Below are 24,123 nucleotides of genomic sequence, written 5' to 3' on the forward strand. Positions count from 1 at the left end.
CATCAAGAGTCAGAAGCCGCTGGGCAGAAAGCAGGGCCTGGAGGAGCTCCCCCGGGGATGAGGAGGGACGCAGGGCAGGGAAGAGTGAGGGAAGAGAAGACACCATGTAGCGGGGTGTGACTAGGAGTCCAGCAGAGGCCTCTGAAAGCTATACCCAGCAGCATGGGGCAGGGAGCGTCCATGTACAGCCTACTGTCCCACGTGAACATTAACACGTGCCCCATCTCTCCTTCCAACTCTCAGAGACCCAGGAGGGAGGGCAAACCTGGGGCAGCAGACGGGGGGGGGTTGGCAGAGCTGCTAGGCTCTGAAACTCCCACAGGGACTTCAGAGGCCCAGCGCTGTCACCTGCCCTGCCCAGGGCCCCTCCGGGGTGTGAATGCCAGAGTCAGATGCTTGCCCTGGACCACGACTGTGGCTCTCGCCACTGGGAGGTACAGGTTCAGATGCAAAGTCTGCTTTATTTACACGGACACCCACCCCACTGCCCCCCATCTGGAGTGTTCCCTGGAGTTCTGGCCTGGAGCACCTGGGGTGCTCCCTGGAGCTCCTGGATCACACGTGCTGCCTGCGATGTCTCAGCACCTCGGTGGGAGTGAAGAGGAAATCCTCCCCACACAGCTGGCAGTGGTAGGGTCTCTGCAGCGCCGAGGCTTTCTGCGGTGCTGCAGAAGCAGCCTCCTCAGACCCTGTGGGGGAAAGGGATGGTTATGGCTCCCACCCAGCCGGGGGCCTGGTGCCAGCGTTTGGGACACCCAGTCACAGTCTGTGGCAGATGTGACTGCAGCATGCTCAGGAAGAGGTGGCTGTGTGACAAAGAAACCATGACAGCCACCCAAGAGAAAACCAGAAGGCCCTCTAGGTCCCCTGTGCCCTGACTGGCCTTCAAGGATCCTGGGTGGCGCCAGCTAGGGCCAGGGTCTTGGGCTGTTGGTCCCCAGTATCCAGCAAGCCAGACACAGGCAGCAATGTGTGACGGACAGCGGTTAAGGACGTCATGCTTGGCACGGGAATCCTCGTACCCCACACCCGCCCCAGCCCCTCCCCAGACTCGCCTGGATCCTCCCTGGGCGCCTCGGGGCAGGTGTTCTCGTGAGCGATGCGCTCCAGGGGTGTGAAGGGCATATGCAGGCCACAGTGTGGGCAGGTCCAGAAGGAGCGGAGACACTCACTGTACAGGTCGGTGTCACTCTGCGGCAGAGCGAAGGCATTAGGACCTGTGCCTCACCAACGAGGAGCTTCCCAGGCTCCTTGGGGCTACAACCCATTCGGAAATCTACTCTAGGGCTGGAGAGATGGCTCAGTGGTTAAGGGCATTGGCTGCTCTTCCAGAGGACCTGGGTTCAATTCCCAGTACCCACAGTTTACAACTGCCTGTAACTCTACCTCCAGGGGATCCAACACTCTTACACAGAGATGCATGCATGCAAAATACCAATGCACATGAAAATAAAGAAATCATTAAAAAAGAATTATTTAAAAAAAGAAAGAAGGAAAGAAGGAAGGAGAGAGAGAGAGCCAGGAGCTTCCAACCCCACCTCCAGAGCAGGAGGCTTTAGGCATCAGCACACTCACCGTGAGGCAGTTGTAGGTAAGAAAATCAGAGACAGCGTAGCCCCCCTTGGTGGGGTGGGGGGACAGGGTAGAGTTTCCAAAGAGACCGGGCAGACTCGGGGCGGTCGTGATGGTCTGGGGTCCCACATAGAGGTTCTGGGCTTCTAGGCCAGTGAGCCGTCGGAGGCTGTAGGGAACCTACAGGAGAGATCAGAGACAGAGATGGGGTGCGCACCCCCAGAGCCAGCTCTGCCAAAAGCCTCCTTTGGATTTTGTGGGCATGGGGCCACGCACGACTTGCCTTCAGGCCTTTGTGGCCCCGGTGGCCCCTCCAACTCCTCTCCCCAGGCTGTCCTCTGCTCCTTCTTGCTGATGAGACCACAGCCAGGCCTGAAGCACCTGGCCCCTCCCACAAGGTAGCTCAGGCTTGTTCCCCTTTTCCCAACTGCCTAAGATTCATCCCTCTGCCTGGACTCCCACGGGGCAGGACCAGAAGCAGCTGTGTGTTCCCACCTACCCACATGGCCCTCTCTGTCCTCACAGGGGACACCGGAGCCCTCACACACCACTATCCTTATGTCACACCATGAGCAGAAGGCGCCTACCATTTGCTCAATGAGTGGTGGGCCTCTGGAGTCAAATGCGAGTGCCTCCCCTTAGCCATGTGACCTCGGGTACCACTTAGCCTCTTTGCACTGAAGAGCCTTAAGTGAACCCCCACTAAGTGGTGCCCCTTCTGGTCACACCGTACCTTGGCCGCCATGAACTGCAGCAGCTCCCTGCTCAGGGTAGCCATCTCCCGGGGGCTGACTGCTGGAGACTCCGCCTCTTCCTCCTGCCCTAGCCGCTGTCGCTGGGCCTGCTGGGCCAGCTGCCGGTCCAGGGCGCTCTCCCAGCGGGCACGGAGCTGCAGGGCCGTGGCCAGGAGCCGGACGGCACTCTCACTGTCTACCAGCTGCAGCTCCAGCCAACCGTCAGCCACCAGGCGGGAGCAGTCACCATTGGTGTCGATGGACCGGCTGAACAGCAGGAGGGACTGAAAGAGACCAGAGTCAGGAGCCAGGAGCTCAGGGTGCCCACCTGGCTATGGCCCTGCCTACCCATCGTTCCCAACCCGTCCGTCTGCTTGTTCACTCAACGCACTGACCTGTCCATCCCTTACCTGCCTGTCCCCAATGTCTCCCTCCCACTAATCTGTCCTATCTCTGTACCCGTCCACCTGTCCATCCATGTGCCGACTGCCCACCCATGCACAAGTCTACCCACACCTGTCTGCCTACCGATCCACCGCCCACCTGTCCTCCCCCTGCCCATCCTCCACCCGTCTACTCAATCTAAACACCCAACAGCCCTGCAGGCCTCCTCTGCGCGTTCTGGGGCTGGAGAGCAGCACGCGCCAGCCCCACCACGAGCCAACATCCAGCTTGGAGAGGCAGACACAAAATGAAAGGGGAGAACGTCCCGGGAGTCAAGGGATCTTCGGGGGCCACGGAAAGGGGGTGGGTGTGGTCAGAGGGAGTAACAAACTGACGACACATGCTTTAACCCAGTGCCTGGGAGGCTGAGGCAGGAAGATGGGGTGCTGGAAAGACCCCAGACACAGGCACGTGGGTCTCTGACTCCAGGGCAGGGCCAGAACCACCTGGGTGGTGTTCACTGGTGCTATTTTGGGGGCAATCCCACAGGAAGGGTAGGGCTGCTCACGGGTGGATGGGCGGGAGGCTGGTGATGGTACCACAGGGCTTAGAAGGTGATGCCCATTTGAGAGTCTGTATCCCGAACGAGCGGTAAAGGAGATCCAGGCATCACCCCAAATGGCCAATGTCTCATTCCCTCCATCTGGCTGGCCACCACACCACCCCTTTCTCCATGCTGCCCAAGAGCCCTGGCTGCACTGTCTCCCCCGTACACGAGCCCCATGTGGCTGGCACAGACGCCCCGCCCCCCTGCAATTGCGGCTGGCACCCACGGCTCGAGGGAAAGGCCTCAGTGGAGGTCAAGGGTCGCAACCTCCTGAAGTCCCTGCGCAGTCTCTTTCCTGTCTCCGGGAACCAAACCAGAGGGGTCTGAATACTGGGGACATCTGACAGGGGAGCAGTTGGGGTAGCATGTGACCCTAGGTCTGTGGTCGCTACTCCCTCTGTGAGTGGCTCAGGTGATGGTGTGACCTCAGCTGCCTCTGCACAGAGTGAACACCTAGGCCATGGAGGCGACGGTGGGCAGGAGTGACACTTCCCTCCTGGACTAGGCTCGGCTGCCCACAGCCACTACATAAAGCCTGCCCTAGTCTCCAGCCGCACACAGCTGCACACGCCTGCCTTGGGGCCTTGGTACACGCTGGCCCTCTTGCTAAAGACAACCCCCTCGGAGTGTGACACGGTCCCTTCTGGATGGCAGCCACTCAGCACGCCTCATCAGCTCCTAATGTACCAGCTGCTGTCCGCCACCACTTCTCCCGACCCTATTTTCCCTGGTGACTAAAAAAAAAGCCACGACCTCAAATATCCCAGGCTGGCTTCAAACTCATGAGCCCCCCACTGGGGTTACAGGCATTCACCTGTACTCCTGGATTCCCTCGGAGACACGACATGGGCTTCCCCGACTGTGAGCCCAGGAGGGCAGGAGAGGGTCTAACCCTCAGTATGTCACCGGGTGCTGGGAACAGCGCTCGGCACCAGCAGACACTCAGCAAGTAACCATGGCAGAGAGTCACAAACAAGGACCACCCACAGCCGCAGATGCCAGCGTGGGCGACCGTCCATCCCGAGTCAGGGCGGAGGCCTACCTGGAGGGCCGGGATGCAGACGCAGTTCACCAGGTATGGCTTGTTGGTCTCCAGCAGGGAGACGAAGGCCAGCAGCTGGTGCCTGCAGCTCATTTGGTCCTTGGCATCTGGAGGGTGGGAGCAAGCGGCCAGCTCAGCCCCCCTGACTCCCAAGCTGCACACCCGCGACCACCCATCCGTCACTCGGGGCCTGATGGCACACGGCACACAGAAAGCATGCCCACCTCGGGTGAGGACACACTCCACCACAGCTCATGAGCGCTCTAGACTGCCCGACGCTAAGGAACTGCTGTCCACCCTGACGGTGCCATCAGCACTGTCCTGACACAAACAGTCCTTGTTGTTAATTGACCTGAAGTCTCGCATGAGCTTTAAAATGCTCCAGCAAGGGCGGGTGGGGTGGCTGGCTGGTAAAGGGGCTTGCCGCCAAGCCTGAGGACCCGAGTTCAATTCCCAGGACCCGCACGATTGAAGGCGAGAACTGACTCCCACAAACTGACCTCCCCATGCATGTGGTAACATGTTTGCCCTAAAACACACACAAAGTAAACAAAGGAAAATTATTACTGGTAAAATTAAATACACTGCAGTCAGGCGGTAGTGGCCCACCTCCCAGCATTTGGGAGGCAGAGGCAGGCGGATCTCTGTGAGTTCGAGGCCAGCCTGGTCTACAGGAGTTCCAGGACAGCCTCCAAAGTTACACAGAGAAACCCTGTCTCGAAAAACCAACAACAAACAAATAAAATGCTCCAGCAAAGTGAACATGATACTCCAGGAGGAAGGTAACAAGGGAGGGGGTGACAAATGGTGACAGTTATTGAGCTGCTCCAGGGCACACAGGGTTCATCACTACCTTATATGATTGGAAATTTTCAAGATGGAAAAAAGAGAGAAGAGGAGGAGCTGAGGCCGTCGCTGAACAGGGCCTTACTTATGCGAGGCTATGGGCTCAATATCAAGCACCACAAAAACAACAAAAAGGAAGGCAGGAAGGAAACAGAGCCGGTGGGGGGGGGGGCGTGCCTGGTCATGGTGCTCAGCAAAGCTGACTCTACGCCCGCCCCCGCCCCCCGAAAGCCGTGTCTTTGTCAGTGATCAACTCACTTCCCTCACACCCCAAGAGGGTGACCTGGCTCCTGAGCTTGCAGCCAGGCTACAGGGACACAGCGGCAGCCTGGGGCTGGGCCCCTGGGGCTCGGCCTGCAGGTCTTCACAAAAGCTGGGGAGGTTCCCTCCTCAGGCGGAGCCGAGGCTCTCACAGGCCGGCTGGATTCGGGCGATGGCCCACAAGCTCACCACCGTATGCTGCCCACAGCCACCTGGCAAGGCCACAGACTGGGGTGTGAGAAGGAGCCCTGGGGGACACCCGAGTGCGGGACCTGAGCTTGGAGCGTCACCGTCCCTCACAGGCCACCAGGGTCACTGTACCTTGGCTCCCTTCACGGCCCGAGGCCTCCTGCCCCTGTGTGTGCAATACTTCAGGGCTGTTGGCGAAGACACAGGTGGGGTGCAGCACGGTGCCCTGCTTGGCCTGGGTGTGGAAAATCTGCAGAGGCCAAAGGCGAGCACTGGGGCAGAGGCCACAGACCCGCTCCAACCAGTGCCCAGACCCCTCCTCTCCTCCCCCGGGGACCAGAGCCCTCCTTCATGACTGCACGCACATGCCTCCTCCTCACCCATGACCTCCTCAGGACCCTGCATAAGCTGGGTCTGACCTACTGCCCCGCCCCCCCTCCAGCCCTGCCATGCCCCCCTCCCGTGTGCAGAGCACCCCCAAGGGTCCTTCTGTCACACAAAGCTCCCGGAAGCCAGCAGGTACTCAGGAAACATGTTAAGTGACAGACTCGGGGACAGAGGGAGAGGGAAGCCCACCTGGTCCGTGTCTTTGCGGCCGCTGTTGAATGCATCGGGCACAGCCAGTTGTGGGTAGAGGCCCCGGCCCAGCACCAGCTTGAGGAGGGTCAGCTGGTCTCGGGTCAGGTCCTGGGCTGAGCTGGCTGCTGCCTGCAGCTGCTCCAGGTTGTGCCGAAGCTTGAACTTCACATCCTGCAGAGACAAGGATTTGGTGGTGGTGGCCCCGTGGTGACTCTAAGGATGGGCGCGCACACTCCCCCCGACGGCGCTGTGCTAGGCTGCGCGGGGTGGGAGGGGCTATGGAAATCATCGGGGTGACAGCAAGGCACCCCTCAACCCTGCCTCTCCTGTGTCACACACCCCTTTATGGCCCGGCTGTCCCACCTGGATGTCGACGCTGTCAGCCCGCTGGGAGGCGGGGCCTTCGTGGTCTTCATCACTGGAGCCGACATCCTCCTGCAGCCTCAGCACCTTGCGCCTTCGGCCCGCACCCTCCTCGTGCTGCCGCTTCAGCTGGTGCAGGGCCCGGCGCTCTCGGCGCTGCTGCAGCCGACTGTAGCTGTCCCTCGGGGCCTCTGCCTGGGCTCCACTCAGCAACCCGTGATCCTCCAGCAGCTCCTGCGGGCAGGAAGGGCACAGGTGAATGGGCACAGTTAATAATGGGCCCTGGGCTGGCATAGGCTCATAGGGTCCGTGTTCGCCTCGGTGCAAAAAGAGGGTGCCCCAGCTCCCCACGGAGCTAGTCGGGCACAGGTGGCTCACAGGGGGGTCATGGCAGATGCTCCCAGAGCTGCCCCCAGGCTCACTTGAGGGCTAGAGTAGGCTGCAGATCCTCTGACCCCAGAAGATTCCTCTCACAGCTGGACTGCGCTTGGGAACCTATCAGGGATGCCACATCTCAAGCCAGACATGGCCATGCATACCTGTAGTCCCAGCACTCAAGAGGCTGAGGCAGGAGGATCACAGGTTTAAGGCCGGCCAGGGCTACATAACAAGGCCCTATGAAAAAGAGAGGGACTGGGAGTTTCTGCTCAGCGACAGAGCACTTACCTATTGGGTGCACCACAAAAATACAAAAAGAGCAGGGCGGTGGCGGCGCACGCCTTTAATCCCAACACTCAGGAGGCAGAGGCAGATGGATTTCTGGAAGTTCAAGGCCAGCCTGGTCTACAGAGGAGAGAGAGAGAGAGGGAGGGAAGGAAGGAGGGAGGGAGGGAAGGAGGGGGGGGAGCCAAATCCCACCAATCTGGACCTTCCTACTCCAGAATGCAGTGGGAGTCGGTGATGGGAATCCAGATGGAAAGACCCGAGTCCCCACCACCACCACCACCCTGGCTATACTTTCAACAGTCCTCAAAGGATTCGATCTCATGGCCCCGTGTCCCACTGTGCCTGAGAACACAGCTGGCGTGTGTGTGCTCATCCAAGTGCTTCCCCGCCCTGATAGGGTCTCTCAGTGCCTGGGGCAACAAGGGCGGAATCACAGCTCCGGAAGCTGCAGGCACGGCATGGGGAGGGAATGACTGGGCCCAGCATGGCTCAGTGTGTCTGAGCTCCCTGTAAGCGATGACGGAGAGACAGAAGCCACAGGACCACGGGGTCCAGGCTCACGATGGTGAGCACATGCTCTGTTCTCATTCATCTCCAGTGACCGCAGTGACGCACTGTCCACACACACAGCCACCCACGTGCCTGTCAGGCAGCCATCTGGTGAGCTACGTACATTTGCTCGCTAGGATTCATGGAGGTTGCAAGACTGTCACAGCTTTCCTCTTCTGGTTCCCAGGGGGAAGCTAAGGCCCAAAGGACAGCATGTGCCCGCAGCCACACTGTCACAGTCAGAACGTGGCAGAGTCGGACACGCTGCACGACGCTGGGCTCCAGACACACTGGCTGTCTTATCATATATTCCACGGTCCCCAGCACTTAGCCTAAGCTGAGGGCCCAGAGTGGCCTTCACCATCAGGATGCCACACAGCCCAGGGACCCATACACCTTCCCAGGACGCCCCAGTCCTGTTCGGAGGCTTAGACAGCGATACGGTGAGGCCCTGGTCACCAAGGAGGGTCTGCTCCTCACCTTGAACTGGCGCCGGAGGTTGGCCATCTCGTACAGCCGGTGCTCCTCCACACCCCGGCGGCGGCACCACTTGCGAGAGTTCTTGTTCCGCTCAGACTTCACCTGGTTGAGGGGCAGATACCTCAGGGTCAGGGACTGGCCAGCTCGGGGAGGGAGCCCCAGCATAGGAGGCTCTGAAGCCCCCCACCCACCCAGGACTCAGCCTCAGCGCTGATCCCCACTGGGTTAGGCGCCAAGAGTCACGGGTGAGGGATCAGGAATGGCGGACAGGGAATACAATGTCCCCAGGTTGACTGGCTTTTCTCCAGACAGCACTGGTTTCTGTCAGAGTTGATGATCTCCAGCTCCGGGTTGATCCTGGGCTTAGGCATTGGCTGTCTCTGGGCCCCAGGGACAAGAGATCCCTTAGGTAGATTCAGGGCTCAGACTCATGGGGACACTACAGCTTCAAAAGATCCTCCAACTGGGTAGAAGGACCAAGGCGCCCCGCCCACCCAGCTCAGCCTCACCTGCACCCAGGCGTTGAAGACATTGAAGAGTGTGAAGGGGTCCCCCTGGTCACTTTCCAGGGGCCGCCGGGCTGTGGCACAGTCCAGGTTGCTCTGGGCGCTGCGGGTGAATGGTGACTGGACGCTGAGGGCAGCAGCGATTGTCAGCACAGGCTCTGCCAGGCTGAACATGGAGCCCAGGATCAGCATCTTCCCTGTGGGCGGCAGGGCGGAGCTAAGTCTTCCCAGGCCCTGGGAGAGCAACCATTGTGTTCTGGGGGATTGGAGCGGCCTCATCGTACCTCCTTTCCCCTGGCCTCCGGAACCAGATGGGCAGATTCAAACCCACAGGCCAGGATTTGTGATCTCGTAATCTTGGCTTGAGCCTCTGTCTCCCCATCTCTCCGCTGGAGGTGACCAGAGTTCCTATCCCCTAGGCCCGCCCGCAGGGCTCTGGTTAGTGCTGGCCAATAACTCTGAGCTACCTGTGTGTTCACAACGGCGTCAACTGGCCCTGCCTCATTGATTTCCTTGGCTCTCCATGGCCAATGGAGACCTGCACCGCCTGCCCTGGTCTGTTCTGGAGATGACCGTGCTTATTGCAGAATAAAACTACTGCAGCCTTCACTTAGTCCAAGGACAAGGAGGAGGCAGAGGGGGGTAGTAGAGGGAGAAAGGGGTTTAAAAGGGAGGTGAAGGGGAGCGGGAGGCCATGGGGAGAAAAGCGGTGGGCACGGAACTCAGTGCGGCGGACGCGCTGTAGAAACCTGCTTCCTTGGGCTGCAGAGACGGCTCAGAGCTTGAGGACACTGGCTGCTCTTCCTGAGGTTCCTGAGTTCAGTTCCCAGAACCCACATGGTGGCTCACAACCATCTGTAATGGCATCTGCTGCCTTCTTCTGGCAGGCAGGCAAACATGTGGTACAGAACACTGTATACAAAATAAGTAAATAAATCTTGAAAGGAGAAGAAACCAGTGTCCCTACATGCAGGCCTATCGTTGGAGAGCAGGGACTCCCATGGCTCTGGAGACCTGTGCAGACACAGGACTCTCCGGGAGCTCAGGCCGGCTCTCCTCCAGTTCCCGTCACACACTGGCCCCATGGAATGAGAGGCACCGAAGCGAGGCTGCAGCCGGGCTGGGCAGGGCCAGGCCTGCACCGGGTCCCTGCCACTCACCAGTGAAACGGAACAATGGGCTTCTGGGGACTGCCCTGGCTCCATCTGGGTTTCACTGTGGGGCACTCAGGGCCAGCCACCGTGGGCCGCCTGGGCCTCGCGCCCACCCGCTGCTCTGCCACTGTGCCCGCTTTCCCTCAGGCGTACGTGGGTCAGAGACTCCCACCTCAGGAGGTGGCTCGCCTGAAGACACCGTGGGGCATGCCAGCTCCCCTGCTGAGCCTGCTTCCTCACCCATCCTGGGGAGGCTCAGAGGAGATGCAGGACGGCCTGAGGCTCCCATGACAGGAGCCCCAGGAAAGCCCTTTAGCCCTCAGCTGATTCCTTTACTCTTGTCTGACTCCCTCTCGACAGACAAGCCAGCCATCTGGGTAGGCCCTGGAGGCCTCCGAGACCACGGCAGCCAGCTTCCCAGGGCCGCTCCACTGGGCCCGAGAAGGATCGCCTCAGCCGCAGCTGTGGGCAGTGGTGTGTGGGTGGCCCTGCTGAGGCGGCAAACTGTGGGCTGTGGTGGAAAGGGCCTGGTGAGTCAGGAGAGCTGAGGTACGGGAATGACTCAGAATGAGCAAGAGGAAGAGACAGCCTGCTTGACACATCCGGTGACAAAACAGGGCCACCAGGGCAGAGAGGGGATAGGCTGTGCAGACGAGAGGGTGGACCTGTGTCTGAGAGCCCTGGCCGCCTTGCCTGACCTGCCTCAGGGTGACAGTGGCTAAAGGCCTGTCTTGTCAGCAGCTCTTGCTCAATTAGGCACTCCCAACGTTAGCACCTGAAGTGCGATAACTGCCCTAAGACGGCGTGTCCTAACAGTGTGTCACTGCCTGCCCGACAGAGTTCATGGGCCTGGTCCCTCAGGGCAAACACCCCCTCTTGGTCACGGGTGGAGACAGGCTCGCTCCATCTGCTCCAAGCCACTGAAGACCTCAACAGTGGAGCAGGTGACAAGGGCCCCGATGGGCCTGGACCTCCTAGCCTTCTTACTCAGCAGGCTGACCTCTTCATTTTCTACTCGCTTCCTGCCCCATAGAGCAGAGCCCTTAAACACTCCTGTCCTTCACCCAGAGCCTCTCACTGACCCCAAGACAGACAGAGCAATGTCTGACATCACGTGTCTGCCTGAGTGCCAGCGTGCCCCCCCCCCCCCGCCACCCAGTGCCCTCCCAGGCGGTGCTGCTGTGTCCCTGCAGGAGTAGACCTGCCCTCCTCCCGTGCATGAAGTGTGATCTCCATGAGAGTAGCATCGTTGTCCCACTGGCTTCTAGAATACTCCTAGCCCGTGGCATTTAACAATGTGGCTAACACTGTTGCAGGGACACCTCGGCTGCTGGAAGCCAGGGAGCAATTTACTGTGTCACACTGGCCCGTGGGCCTCTAGTGGAATGACATTCAAAGGGCTCAGGCCCCAGCATCACGATGTTGGGGCTTTATTCGTTTTTGCTTTCTCTGCCACATACATTTCGATGGAGGGCTTTAAATCCTAGGCGGGGAGGGCTGGAATGAGAATGGAGGGAAGGAAGGGGCTGCAGAGATGTGGTCAGGTCTTGCCGGGGCATGCATACCGGGGCTGGACCCTGACCTGCCCCAGTGGCCGCCTCCTGTTTTCCTTCTCTTGGCCTTCTGAGGCCTTCTCCTCCCTGAACCTCATCCGCCCTCTTCCCCTGCCAGCCCCACAGGCTTCCTCGATCACAACGGAAGGCTCCAACCACAGGCGTCTGCACTGGCCGCTCCCTCGGCCTGACATGCCTTTCTGCCGCACTGTCCAGCATGGTAGCCACTAGCCACAAGTGGGCTGATCCAAACACGTGTGCTGGCATAGTGGACCTTCCAGCCGTACGCGAAGAAACCACATAAATACTGTGAACCATTTTGTGCCAAGCATGCTTTGGGTGTCTTTGTTTAAGCAAAGCGAATGATCAAAAACGGATTCCCCTGTCTCCGTTTGCTGAGTCTGAAGTTAGTCATGCTACCTCTGGCTGACGCTGGGAATGTACTGCCCACACTGTCCACACCCTCATCGCCACCCTGCACACAACTGTTGGCTTCCCTCGAGTGACAGTGGGGCCTGGCTGTCCCAACACCTCCTGTCTCTCTCTGTCACACCTGGGCCATCAGGCCCCTGAGCACACCGCTCACTTTCCTGGTCTGTGGGTGTTGTGTTCACCGCCGCACCCCAGCTCCAGGCGCTGGACCCTCGGGAATGAGCTTCTGTATGACACGGAATGTCCTGGCAAGGCCTGGACCACTCAGAAGGAGCAGGTCAGTGAGCTCCGCAGGAGGGGACCCTTACCAATGACAACGTCTACAGGCAGCTGGGCCAGCAGAGACCCGATGGGGGTGAGGGCCTCGGAGCTGTCCAGGGCCCCCTGGTCTCGGAGATACAGGATAGCAGTTTCCAGGCTGGCAGGTGGAGGGGGCTCGATGAAGGGGAAGGTCCGGGGGTCTCCCACACTCATACTCTTCATCTGAAACGAGAAGCAGACGTCCTTAGGGGACACAGGAGCCACTGTGGCACACGGGTGACAGGGTATCAATTTTACCAAACTCCAAAATGTCTACACGGGAGGAACTGCAACCCCTCAACCCACTAACTAAAGCAACTGACTTCCGGGGAGCATGTGACCGACTGACTTCCGGGGAGCATGTGACCGACTGACTTCCGGGGAGCATGTGACCGACTGACTTCCGGGGAGCATGTGACCGACTGACTTCCGGGGAGCATGTGACCGACTGACTTCCGGGGAGCATGTGACCGACTGACTTCCGGGGAGCATGTGACTGAGCTGGGCCAATCTGAAAATGTCCCTGGGACAAGAACCACTGCAGCTGGAGCGTCCTTGACACCCTGGGGGGTTGGGGGGCTGGGTGGAAGCCTAGAGTGACCGGGTTGATGTACCACATAGACTGGTACACCAAAGCAGAAAATTCATTCTCTGAACTGCCCCTCAGCTGGGCAGGCCGCCTCTGAGGGGACAGTGACACACCTGTGACAGTGTTGGAGAATGTGACAAGCTAGGCTCATCTCGGCATACAAGCCAAGTACCTCTCTGGAGAGCAGATGAAAGGAGGTTCGTCAAGAGAGTTCAGAGAGCATGCCTGGATCATCTGGGGCTTGGAGACTCTGCCCGTCCACCTGGCCACCCCACCTCCACCCCGTCGCCTGACGTTGTTGAAAAGAATGTCTAATGAGTAAAAACGTGACAGTGTCATCCCAGTACTCAAGAGGCTGAGGCAGGAGAATTCGGAGTTCAAGGACAGCCTGGGCTATCAAGTGAGATCCTGCCTACACACGCACACGCACACACGAAGACTTGAAAATAAAATTTCAGAAAGTGAGCGAAAGTGAAGAGTGGGGCGTTTTGCTTTAGATTTCCCACCCTGCCAGGCCAGCGCTTCTGAGTTTGTATGCTGACTTCCAGATAGGGTTTCTTTGTACAGCCCGAGCTGTACAAATTCTACATCCTCCTAATCCAGCCTCCTGGGTGCTGGGATTCCAGGCATGTCCCCTCCCCCCGGTAAGCCAGATGGACAAGTCACCAGTGAGTCAAGGGATCTGAGTCGTGTCACAATCAAAGTCCCTTTCAAACTTGAGTCGGAATAGAAGATGCCAGAGTGTGCGCCTGTAGGAAGGGCACCGGCTTGTGCCACGCCCAGACACGCCTGGGCAGCCTGGGAACCAAGGCTTTCTCTCCTCTTTCTCGTTCAGTCTTTGGCAGTGAACCTGGGGCCTCACACGGGCTAGACCGTGTTCTACGTCTGAGCTCGACTGCCAGCTCTCTCCACTTTTCAATTTACGACAGGAACTTACAGCTTAGATCATCGTGCCTTGGACCCGACCTTTCCGCCTCCACCGCCAGAGCGTTGGGGTGACAGGTGCGGCCGCCATGCTGGCTCTACTCACGGCAGGCAGGCAGGTGCTCTCCAGCCGAGCAGCAGCCTCGGTCCTGCTGCGACTCTGCACACCCCTGCTCAGCGTTTCACTGTGTAGCCCTGGCTGTCCTGAAACTCGCTTTGTAGACCAGCCTGGCCTCAAACTCACAGAGATCCGCCTGCCTCTGCCTCCCGAGTGCTGGGGTTAAAGGCGTGCGCCGCCGCCACGGGGCCCAGTGCTGGGTTTTGTATCAGGGTCCCGCGCCTGCCTGTCTTAAACCCAGGCTCCTCTCCCATGAAACGCCCCATGAAGACAAGTGCTGTCATCCTTGGAGGCAAAGGCAGGAGGACAGCTGCAAGTCAAAGGCCAGCCTAGAAGAGCTGATTGTGATCACAGTGCCTTAAACCCAGCACTCAGGAGGCAGAGGCAGGCAGATTTCTGTGAGTTCAAGGCCAGCCTGGTCTACAAAACAGAGAAACCTTGCCCCCAAACCACACATGTCCCCACACACACACACAAAGGCAAGCCTGGGCTACACAGTAAATTCCAGACGATCCAGGAGTAACTAGAGATCCACCCAAGAGAGAACGAGAGTAAGATCCCATGAGGATCCTTGTCACAGTAACTAAACCAAAGCTACCCTAACGGACAAAGGTTGTGACTTCAATGTCTTTTTTTTTTTTTTTTTTTTTTTGGTCTTTCGAGACAGGGTTTCTCTGTATTGTTTTGGAGGCTGTCGGTCCAGCCCAGCCTGGAACTCACAGAGATCCGCCTGCCTCTGCCTCCCAAGTGCTGGGATTAAAGGCATGCGCCACCACTGCCCGGCGTGACTTCAATGTCTTAAGGAATCTAGTGTCAAAAGCTACTTTGCACTGAGCTCTGTTCCCAGCCACAGCCCCGTCTGTGCCCTTGGATCTGAGGAGCAGCGATCCAACCTGAATGTGGCCTCCCAGGGTGTGGACAGCCCTGACTGGGTCAAAGCCCCTCCCCACTCCCCCCTGGCAGCCGAGGTCAGGGGGCCTCACCTGAAGTACCAGTGCGTCCAGGGCCACCCTGCGAATTTCTGGGACTGGGTATGGAGCGAAGGCATCGTAGTCAGACTCAGCATAGAGGCGGTAGCAGACACCAGGGCCCGTGCGGCCCGCTCGGCCCTTGCGCTGCTCCGCGCTGGCCTGGCTGATCCAGAATTCCTGCAGCCGCTGCAGCTTGGCCTGGGGGTCGTAGCTCATCTCCTTCACCTTCCCTGGGCCAAGAGGAGGGAGGAGTGGGTGCCGGGGAACATCATCAAGAAGAGCTAGGCTCCTGCTCAACCCCACACAAGCCGCTCTGCCACGCTCCCGAGGGAGGGACTGTGGTGGAGCAGACGCTGAGGGACACTGGGGTGCGGCCTGGGCTCCACCGTTGCCCTGCCGTGCGGCCTGGGGCTCTGTGGCCGCATCTGTGCCTCTCTGGCTGGGCCTGTTTCTCCCGGGTCCTCGTGGTGGTGCGTGGGCCCGTGGTATCATGGGGCGTTTTACACGCCACCACTAACTGCTAAGGCTCCTGGGCATTCACACTGTACCAGGAGCCTGACTTACGCTTTCTTGCAACCTAAGGATGGTGTTGTTACTATTTCCGTCGTACAAAAGTGTCAATGACAAGACCCCACTGGCCAGCTCTGATGTATCTTAGCAGATAGCAGATAGATGTAAGCTTGGAATGTCTGAGGGACACTGGGGTGTTGCCTGGGTTCCACAGTTCAACACCGCCTCCGCCCTGCAGTGTCCTAGCCCTGTGGCCGCATCTGTGCCTCTCTCGCTGGGCCTACGTTTCTCCCGGGTCCTCATGGTGGTGCGTGGGCACTGAGTGCCACCCTTACCAGAATCCACCACGAAGCGGATCCCGTCGATGGTGACAGAGGTCTCAGCAATGTTGGTGGACAGGATGCACTTCCGGACTCCAGCTGGAGCCACATCGAACACCTGGGACGAGGAAGGAGGTCACATGAGTGACTAACTCAGCCCTGATGGACCTGCTTGCTCAACAGCCTTCTGGATCTTCCAGGAACACTTCACCGACGGCCGAAAACAGCCTCAGCATCCTCCCTGCAACTCACCTCATCCTCTGTTCATCGCCTGAGCCATCCTAGGCCTCCCTCCCTTAGCCCCTTAGTTCCCTGAACCCCTTCACCATCCCCAAGCCCTGGCCCTTTCCCCTAGTCCAGGCCCCTCCATCTCTACCCTCAGCCCACAGAACTGCTCTCTGGCCTCCAGGTTCCAGTTAAACGCACTCTAACCCACGCGCCCATCCACGTCCCCACACTGTTCAGCCTGGCTCCCCAGTATACTGGAGATGAAGTCTGGCCACTACACTTGAGGTTTCAGAGGCCCTGTGGTCCAGCCCCACCCGTCAGCCCCATCTCTCTTGACTTCTTCAGGCTGTCACCAAGGCCACTTTTGCAGAAGCCCTTCTCTAGGCTAGGCACAATGGCTAAGAGTGACAACCATGGCCACATCCAGTCTGCCATGTGTCTTTATAAATAAAATTTCCCTGGAACTCAGTGAGGGAGCCCATGGCCTACACACCTGAAATCAGAACCTTCGGGCCTTTCGTAGAAAATATGCCGACTCCTGGTTAAGATCGCCAGGGCCACAGCTCCCGGATTTACGGGCTGCTCGGCCATTTGATGGCTGTAACCCCATACAAGCCCACGGTCCTGGGGCTGGGGGAGACAGCCAGCGCTGTGTGTAGGCACATTTGGTTCCTGCCCTGGAGACTCCAACCAGCCCTGCCCGGGAGGCTGCACGCAGTACCTTGTCTTGGTCGGCCACAGAGAGAGCGCTGTGCAGTGGCAGCACCACCCAGCGCTGGGTGAGGCTGGCGTAGGCCTGGGCAGCGTCCAGCACCGTACTGATCTCTGCCATGCCACTGAGGAACACAAGGAGGTCCCCCCGCTCCTCGGGGGGATACTTATTGTCGATGGCCTCCAGCACTCGCAGGAAGGGACGTGGGTCCAGCTTCTCGGACTTGGACGTGGTCTGCTCTGCCTCCTGCGGCTGGTACACTACCTGTGACAGAGAGCCGGCGCGGGAACGCACTGTCACTCTAGAGCAGAGATGTGGCAGGGACCGTGGGCTCACGGGGGGGGACACACGACCACAGCACAGCTGGTTGGCAGGCGGCACGCTCAAGGTGGGCGACTTTTGGAGGAGACGGTGAGATCAAAGAGCAGTGAGGTAACACGAAGGCTGGCTTTGGCAGTGCCGGAGGGTGTAAAATCTAGGTGGTGACAACAAATGTGTACGAACTGGGCAACAGCACATACGCTCTTACAGAATCGTACCCTGCACAAGCGAGAGCTGAGCCTGCGAGGAACCCACTCAGGACGTGTTAGGAAGCATCTTCATGGGCATGCATGCAGAACAACAAACTCCTAGCAACAAAGACACCCTGCCCGAGAGCGCTTGACTGCGCCAAAGAGGACAGAGCCTTACTACACAATCCGGACCGTTCCAACGGGAGGACGAGAGCACATCTGACACATAAGGGAGGGATGCAGTTACACATCTCACACACACACACACACACACACACACACACACACACACACACACACACATGGAGGGAGGGATGCAGTCACACATCACACACAGAGGGAGGGAGGGATGCAATTACACATCACACACACACGCACACACACACACACGCGCATGGAGGGAGGGAGGGATGCAGTTACACATCACACACACACACACACACACACACACACGGAGGGAGGGATGCAGTTACACATCACACACACACACACACACACGGAGGGAGGGATGCAGTCACACATCACACACACACACACACACACACGGAGGGAGGGATGCAGTTGCAAACACACACACAGAGGGAGGGAGGGATACAATTACACATCACACACACACACACGCATGGAGGGAGCGATGCAGTTACACATCACACACACACACACACACACGGAGGGAGGGATGCAGTTACACATCACACACACACACACACACGGAGGGAGGGATGCAGTTACACATCACACACACACACACACACACACACACACACACGGAGGGAGGGATGCAGTTACACACACACACGCACACACGGAGGGAGGGATGCAGTTACACATCACACACACACACACACACACACACACGGAGGGAGGGATGCAGTCACACATACACACACACACACACGCACGCACGCACACACACACACACGCACGCACACACACACGCATGGAGGAAGGGATGCAGTTACACATCACACACACACACACACACACACGGAGGGAGGGATGCAGTTACACATCACACACACACACACACACACGGAGGGAGGGATGCAGTTACACATCACACACACACACACACACGGAGGGAGGGATGCAGTCACACACACACACACACACACGCACGCACACACACACGCACGGAGGGAGGGATGCAGTTACACATCACACACACACACACACACACACACGGAGGGAGGGATGCAGTTACACATCACACACACACACACACACACGGAGGGAGGGATGCAGTTACACATCACACACACACACACACACACACACACGGAGGGAGGGATGCAGTTACACATCACACACACACACACACACGGAGGGAGGGATGCAGTCACACACACACACACACACACACACGCACGCACACACACACGCACGGAGGGAGGGATGCAGTTACACATCACACACACACACACACACACACACGGAGGGAGGGATGCAGTTACACATCACACACACACACACGCACGCACGCACGGAGGGAGGGATGCAGTTACACATCACACACACACACACACGGAGGGAGGGATGCAGTTACACATCACACACACACACACACACACACACACACACACACACGCACGCACGCATGCACGGAGGGAGGGATGCAGTGAGAGGTCCTAGGATGACAGTCCCTGCCCTGCAAGATGGTAGAGCTGTGAGGAAGGAGGTGCCCGAGTCCCTGAGGGACCACATGGAGCAGAGCAGCCTGCCGCCTGTCAAGGGACCAGACCCTCCCCAGCCCCTGCTTAGCAGCCATGACAGGCTGCAGAAAAGACCCAGCAGGATGTGCTTGCCTGACCTTACCCGACCTCCTAGTCACAGGAAGTCAGATGCCCTCCAGTGGCAAGGAACCAATTAGAAGTTAGCTGGCGGGCTCTGGACGTGCTTTACGGTAACAGTGTCATAACAGTGACTGCCGAGCACAGCAACCGTCCTGGGAGGGCCTACAGGCCCTAGCAACCAGTTGACCAATCAACACAGGTCACCCAAGTCAGGAAGCGCACCAATCCTGAGACTGTTGCATACCCCTAGACACTCCCCTTGCTCACCCCAATAAATTCCCTGCCTCAGTTTCCCTGGGTCCTTCTCATTCCACCTGCCATGATAAACAGTTGAAGGGTCCGAGTTAAGGCAGTTAACTGGTTAATAATAAAAGACTGTTTTTGCATCGGAATGGGTCTCTTAGTGATTTTGGGGTTCAGAATTTGGGCACAACACCTGGAAGGGCTGGATTTCCTACAAGAAAAATATGCTTCTCCCATAGCGGGCCCTAGCAGGTCGGAATGCTCAGGGACCAGATGCTTTAAGGGGAGAGGCCGCTGTAGGCTGCAGAGACGGGAAACGGTAGTGGGGAGCAGAGGCGGGGAAGCCAGGGCTCACCGTGATGGGGAAGAGCCTCCCAGGAACCTGCACCACAGGGGCATGGCTGAAGTAGCTGGAGAAGAGAGAGATGTTGATGGTGGCCGACATGAGGATGACCTTGAGGTCAGGCCGCCCGGGCAGCAGGCGGCGCAGGATGCCCAGCAGGAAGTCATTGTGCAGGTGCCGCTCGTGGACCTCGTCCACGATCAGGACCTGGTACTGGGGCAGGGTGGGCTCGCGCTGGATCTGGCGTAGGAGCAGCCCGACCGTCAGAAACACGATCTTGGTGGCCGCCGAGCGTGTGCTTTCAAAGCGGATCTGGTAGCCAACCTGGGGGGGGGTGTGAGGACAGAAGGAAGAGTCTTGGCACCAGAGATCCTCCCTGTCCGACACGGCGGTCTGAGGCAAAGTCGTGTCTGTGCCATAGACTCGAGTCCTGTGGGCTTGGCGTGGAATCACAGCTCTGCTGTGAGGCCGTTTACCTAGGCACACAAGGCCACCCTAGAGACCGCATTTCCTTCCCTGGAGGCACACGCCTATGTGTGGTTATGATCACACAGTGTCTGGGGCGGTTCCTGACCATCAGGGTAATGGAGAGTTACAGGCTAGGGATGCCGCCCCGTGACAGAGCAACTGTTTAGCATGGATGAAACCCTAGCTCAACCCCCAGCACTCCCACAGAATCAGAATTTCCTAATGGCTGCTAGGAAATAAGATAGATGAGTATTACGGATGCTCCCACCTGTCTGGTGGTTAGGGTTGCTACCCTGGATAATGCTAGCGCCGCTGTCATTTGGACCCTGTACAACCTGACATGCAGATATGAGTTCTAGAATCATCTCTGAGTCAGTGCCTAGGTGATAACTTTAATGCACATCGCCGTGAGGACTATCAACTCATTCCCTGGGGTCTCACTGGAAAACCTGGCGAGCCGCACCACTCACCTGGGAGCCATACTGGCTGAGGCTCTCGAAGCCGACCCGCTTGGCCAGTGAGATGCAGGCGATTCTCCGCGGCTGAGTGCATGCCACATGACTGAAGCCTGCAGCCAGTAAGTACTGGGGGACCTGAGTAGATTTGCCGCAGCCTGTGTCACCAGCCACCACCACCACCTGGTGCTCCTTGAGAGTCTGCAGGATGCGGTTCCCGTACTGGGCGATGGGAAGCGCGGCCCGCTCGCGCTGCAGTTTGGCCAGCCGCCCAAAAGCCTGCTTCTGCGCGAAGTCCAGGTAGTGGAGCAGTGCCCGACGGAACTCGGACACTCTCTCAGGGGGCAAGCGTCTGCCCGGCCCCTGACAACTCCGAGGGTCCGGGCCGAGGATGGAGAGATTGATGCGGTAGCGTGCGTCATATGCGCGAGGTAGATCAGCCAGAGCAGGGATGCCGCGTTTGGGATGGCCAGGGTCCTTCTCCTCCTTCCTAGGGGCCTTGAGGTGCTGAAATCTCTGCAGGCGTTCAAAGAAGGCCCAGAACTTCTGGCATTCCTCAGAACCACGGCGAATGTAATCCTCATCACGGAAGAATACGTCTTCCAAGAGGCGACGAGTCTCAGGGCAATTCCAGTCCCATTTCTCGGCGGCCTCTTCTTCCCTGGGAGCTCGATGGTGGTGTCGGTCTCGGTGGTCCCTCTCCTCCCTTGTCCTGGGAGGAGGCATGGCCTCTCACAGTGCTGTCAGAAGCAGTCTCCCTTCTGCTCACTTCGACCGAGTGTCCTCACCTACACCCCATGCTCCATCTCCTAGAAAAGCAAACTCCCCTTTCCTTGTACGGGAGCACTGTGGTGGATGGCAGGCTGGGTACCCAGGGGCCTGGGGGAGCTGGGGATGTACAAGGTACCTCATGACTTCTGCAGGGACCTCTGAGGAGGACGTAGGTTCATCCTGGACTGCCAGGTCCTGGATGCTTGGAGAAGAAAGGAGAAGACACCCATTCACTTTTAGAAAATCGATTAAAAGCCTGCTGTTCAGCCGGGCGGTAGTGGCGCACGCCTTTAATCCCAGCACTCGGGAGGCAGGGGCAGGTGGATCTCTGTGAGTTCGAGGCTGGGCTGGACCAACAGCCTCCAAAACAATACAGAGAAACCCTGTCTCATAAAAACCAAAAAAAAAACAAAAAAACAAAAAAAAAGCCTGCCGTTCTTCAAGCACTGGACTAGGAAGGGGAGGTTGTGAATGCTACCACATGTAGACTCTTGTAAGAAGGAATAGCAGAAATAGTGAAAATGGGGAACGGACTTTTCATCCGGTGTCGGGCTTCACAACACTGAATGAAACCCCTTGAAATTGAATTTTTTAATTGAATTTCATTTATTTACTTATTTATTTTGGTTTCTCTGTGTAGCTTTGGAGCCTGTCCTGACACTCACTCTGTAGACCAGGCTGTTGAACTCATAGAGACCCGCCTGCCTCTGCCTACCAAGTGCTGGGATCAAAGGTGTGCGCCACCACTGCCCGTCGAATTTGAATTCCTCTAACAGAAACTGAATTTGAAAATGAAAACACATTTCTATGGTGCTAGGGATTGGCTTTGCCTGCCTGGCACATGCCATCCTTTGGTAAGTTTCCACCTTCCTTCAGAGAACAGCCCATCACATCCACATGGCTCTGGTGGGCTGGGCAAACCACAAAGGCCTGGCCAATCACGGTACTCTTCTTTCTCCCCTTTTAATCAGTGATTGGTCAGAAGACTGGACACATAAGCCAATCAGGTTCCTACCCTCGAATTCTCTCTCTCTCTCTCTCTCTCTCTCTCTCTCTCTCTCTCTCTCTCTCTCTCTCAAACACACACACACATACAAATAAATAAAACGTAATAAAGGGGTTGCTTATGAATATAAAAGGAATCACACACTTCCTTGGTTAAGAACCTAGCAACAAATAGATCATCAGGTCTGAATCTGACATTTACCATGAGCAAATAAATTTATTTAAAGTGGTTTTCTTCATGTATAAAACGGAGGCAATAGTCATCAAATACCAAAACACTGGCAAAGAAGCAAAAGAGAAACTATTACTCAAATTCAGTGTTTTCTCCCCACAATAAGAGATTCCAACACTTGGAAAACATCAAAGACAGAGTGGCATCCAATCTGGGGGGATTACACAAGGCCACAAATCATCCCCTGATGACATTAGCAATTTCCACAACTCAGCCTTCAGTCTCAGAGGCTAGGGGTTTGCTTTATGCCGTCGCCGGGGTGGGAGGGTGGGGACCTAGTCCAATCCTAGGATCTATTGGAGCTACATTTTGGCTTCCAGTGAGGAAGTCCTTGTGAAGTGGCAGGGTTGATTCCCCTAGACAGACACTGGGCACTGTAGCAGAGTACATCACTTTTTTGTTTGGTTTTTCAAGACAGGGTTTCTCTGTGGCTTTGGAGGCTGTCCTGGAACTCACTCTGTAGACCAGGCTGGCCTCCAACTCACAGAGATCCACCTGCCTCAGCCTCTCAAGTGCGCCACCACTGCCTGGCTAACTTGCTTTTTCTTAAGCTTTATTTGTTTTTGGAGACAAGAGTCTTCCTCCGTAGTCTGGGTTAACCCACAGTCCTCTGCTTCAGCCTCCTGTGCTCAGAGCCACACCTGGTGCCTGGCCCTCATTTATGTCTACGATGCTCCACTCAATACTTTCATCTCCCAGTGGTCTGTGTGTGTGTGTGTGTAGTCTCAACCATGTATGCACTGGTCTCTGTGTGTATGTATGTGTGTATATAGTCTCAAACATGTATGCACTGGTTTGTGTGTGTGTGTGTGTGTAGTCTCAACCATGTATGCACTGGTCTCTGTGTGTATGTGTGTGTGTATAGTCTCAACCATGTACGTATGCACTGGTTTGTGTGTGTGTGTGTAGTGTCGCACTGGTCTCTTTCTGTGTGTGTGTTCCCAACCAAGTATGCACACACTTAGGTTCGCTTTTTCTCGGCATTAAGAAAACGCCATCCCCACTCTATTTAACTACACTAAATAAGCGGCGGGAGACACGTGGACTTGGGGTGCATCTCTTCCTCTGCGTCCTTTTTCAGAACGACTCTCCGTCACCTCCCAAGTCGGAGGGCTGTCTCCAAACTCCGTCTTCCCCTACGTGTGGTCCTCACCGCCGTCCAGTCTTCCCTCCCAACCTGCTCCCGGCGCCCTCGGGAGCCTCGCGGGGAGGCTCCCACCACCCTGGGCCCCCTTTCCTCCCCAGCCGCGGACCCCTGGTCTGTCTGCGCTCCCAGCCATCTCAGCTCCGGGCCTCTCCGGATTCCCACTCCGCATGCACGCCGCCAGGGCTCCCTGGGTCCCGGCTTCGCGGCACAGCCCTTCGTTAGACCGGGGCTCTCCCCACTGCCCGGCCGGCTCCGAACCACCCCGAAACACGTCCCGCGGAGGGCACGGCCGCCACGCAGTCGCCCCGCACGCACGCACGCCCCGCCCCTTACCTTAGACACAGCGGCGGACGCCCCAACTTCCGGCCCCTAAGTGGTCTGCGCCTGCGCAGCAGCCCGCTACCGCGCGACCTTGCCTCTCTGTACAAAGGAGCCAATAGGAAGCAGGGGCGGGTGGGCCAATCGTGGGCAGGAGCCAATAGGGAGAAGGGGGCGGGCCAATGGTGGGGCTGCTCATTTCAGGCAGCATCTCGGGCGATTTGGCGCCCTCTAGAGGCCGGAGCGG

At 57.7% G+C, this 24,123-nt stretch overlaps 1 protein-coding gene across 3 annotated transcripts; it reads right to left on the reverse strand.

Annotated features, from left to right (window-relative positions):
* Positions 1–441: 441 nt before the first annotated feature.
* On the reverse strand, positions 442–23,973 carry Dhx34 (DExH-box helicase 34). Of its 3 annotated transcripts, none has more exons than XM_013125523.3 (17): positions 23,892–23,973; positions 20,419–21,376; positions 19,493–19,804; positions 16,599–16,853; positions 15,665–15,767; positions 14,832–15,049; positions 12,226–12,400; positions 8,782–8,975; positions 8,273–8,374; positions 6,578–6,811; positions 6,212–6,385; positions 5,768–5,885; positions 4,340–4,446; positions 2,306–2,590; positions 1,576–1,752; positions 1,056–1,191; positions 442–689 (listed from the first exon to the last, which is right to left on the reverse strand). In XM_013125523.3, exons 2-17 carry the CDS (start codon positions 21,127–21,129, stop codon positions 556–558), a joined length of 3,435 nt encoding a protein of 1,144 aa, XP_012980977.2. In that variant the 5' UTR covers positions 21,130–21,376; positions 23,892–23,973; the 3' UTR covers positions 442–555. The 3 variants fall into 3 exon arrangements, with proteins under 3 accessions (XP_012980977.2, XP_012980978.2, XP_021078902.2); XM_013125524.3 differs by lacking the exon at positions 23,892–23,973 and adding an exon at positions 23,665–23,858; XM_021223243.2 differs by lacking the exon at positions 23,892–23,973 and adding an exon at positions 22,382–22,658.
* Positions 23,974–24,123: the final 150 nt, after the last annotated feature.

This window comes from Mesocricetus auratus, unplaced genomic scaffold (assembly GCF_017639785.1).
Source record: "Mesocricetus auratus isolate SY011 unplaced genomic scaffold, BCM_Maur_2.0 Super-Scaffold_100038, whole genome shotgun sequence".
Classification (NCBI taxonomy): Eukaryota; Metazoa; Chordata; class Mammalia; order Rodentia; family Cricetidae; genus Mesocricetus; species Mesocricetus auratus.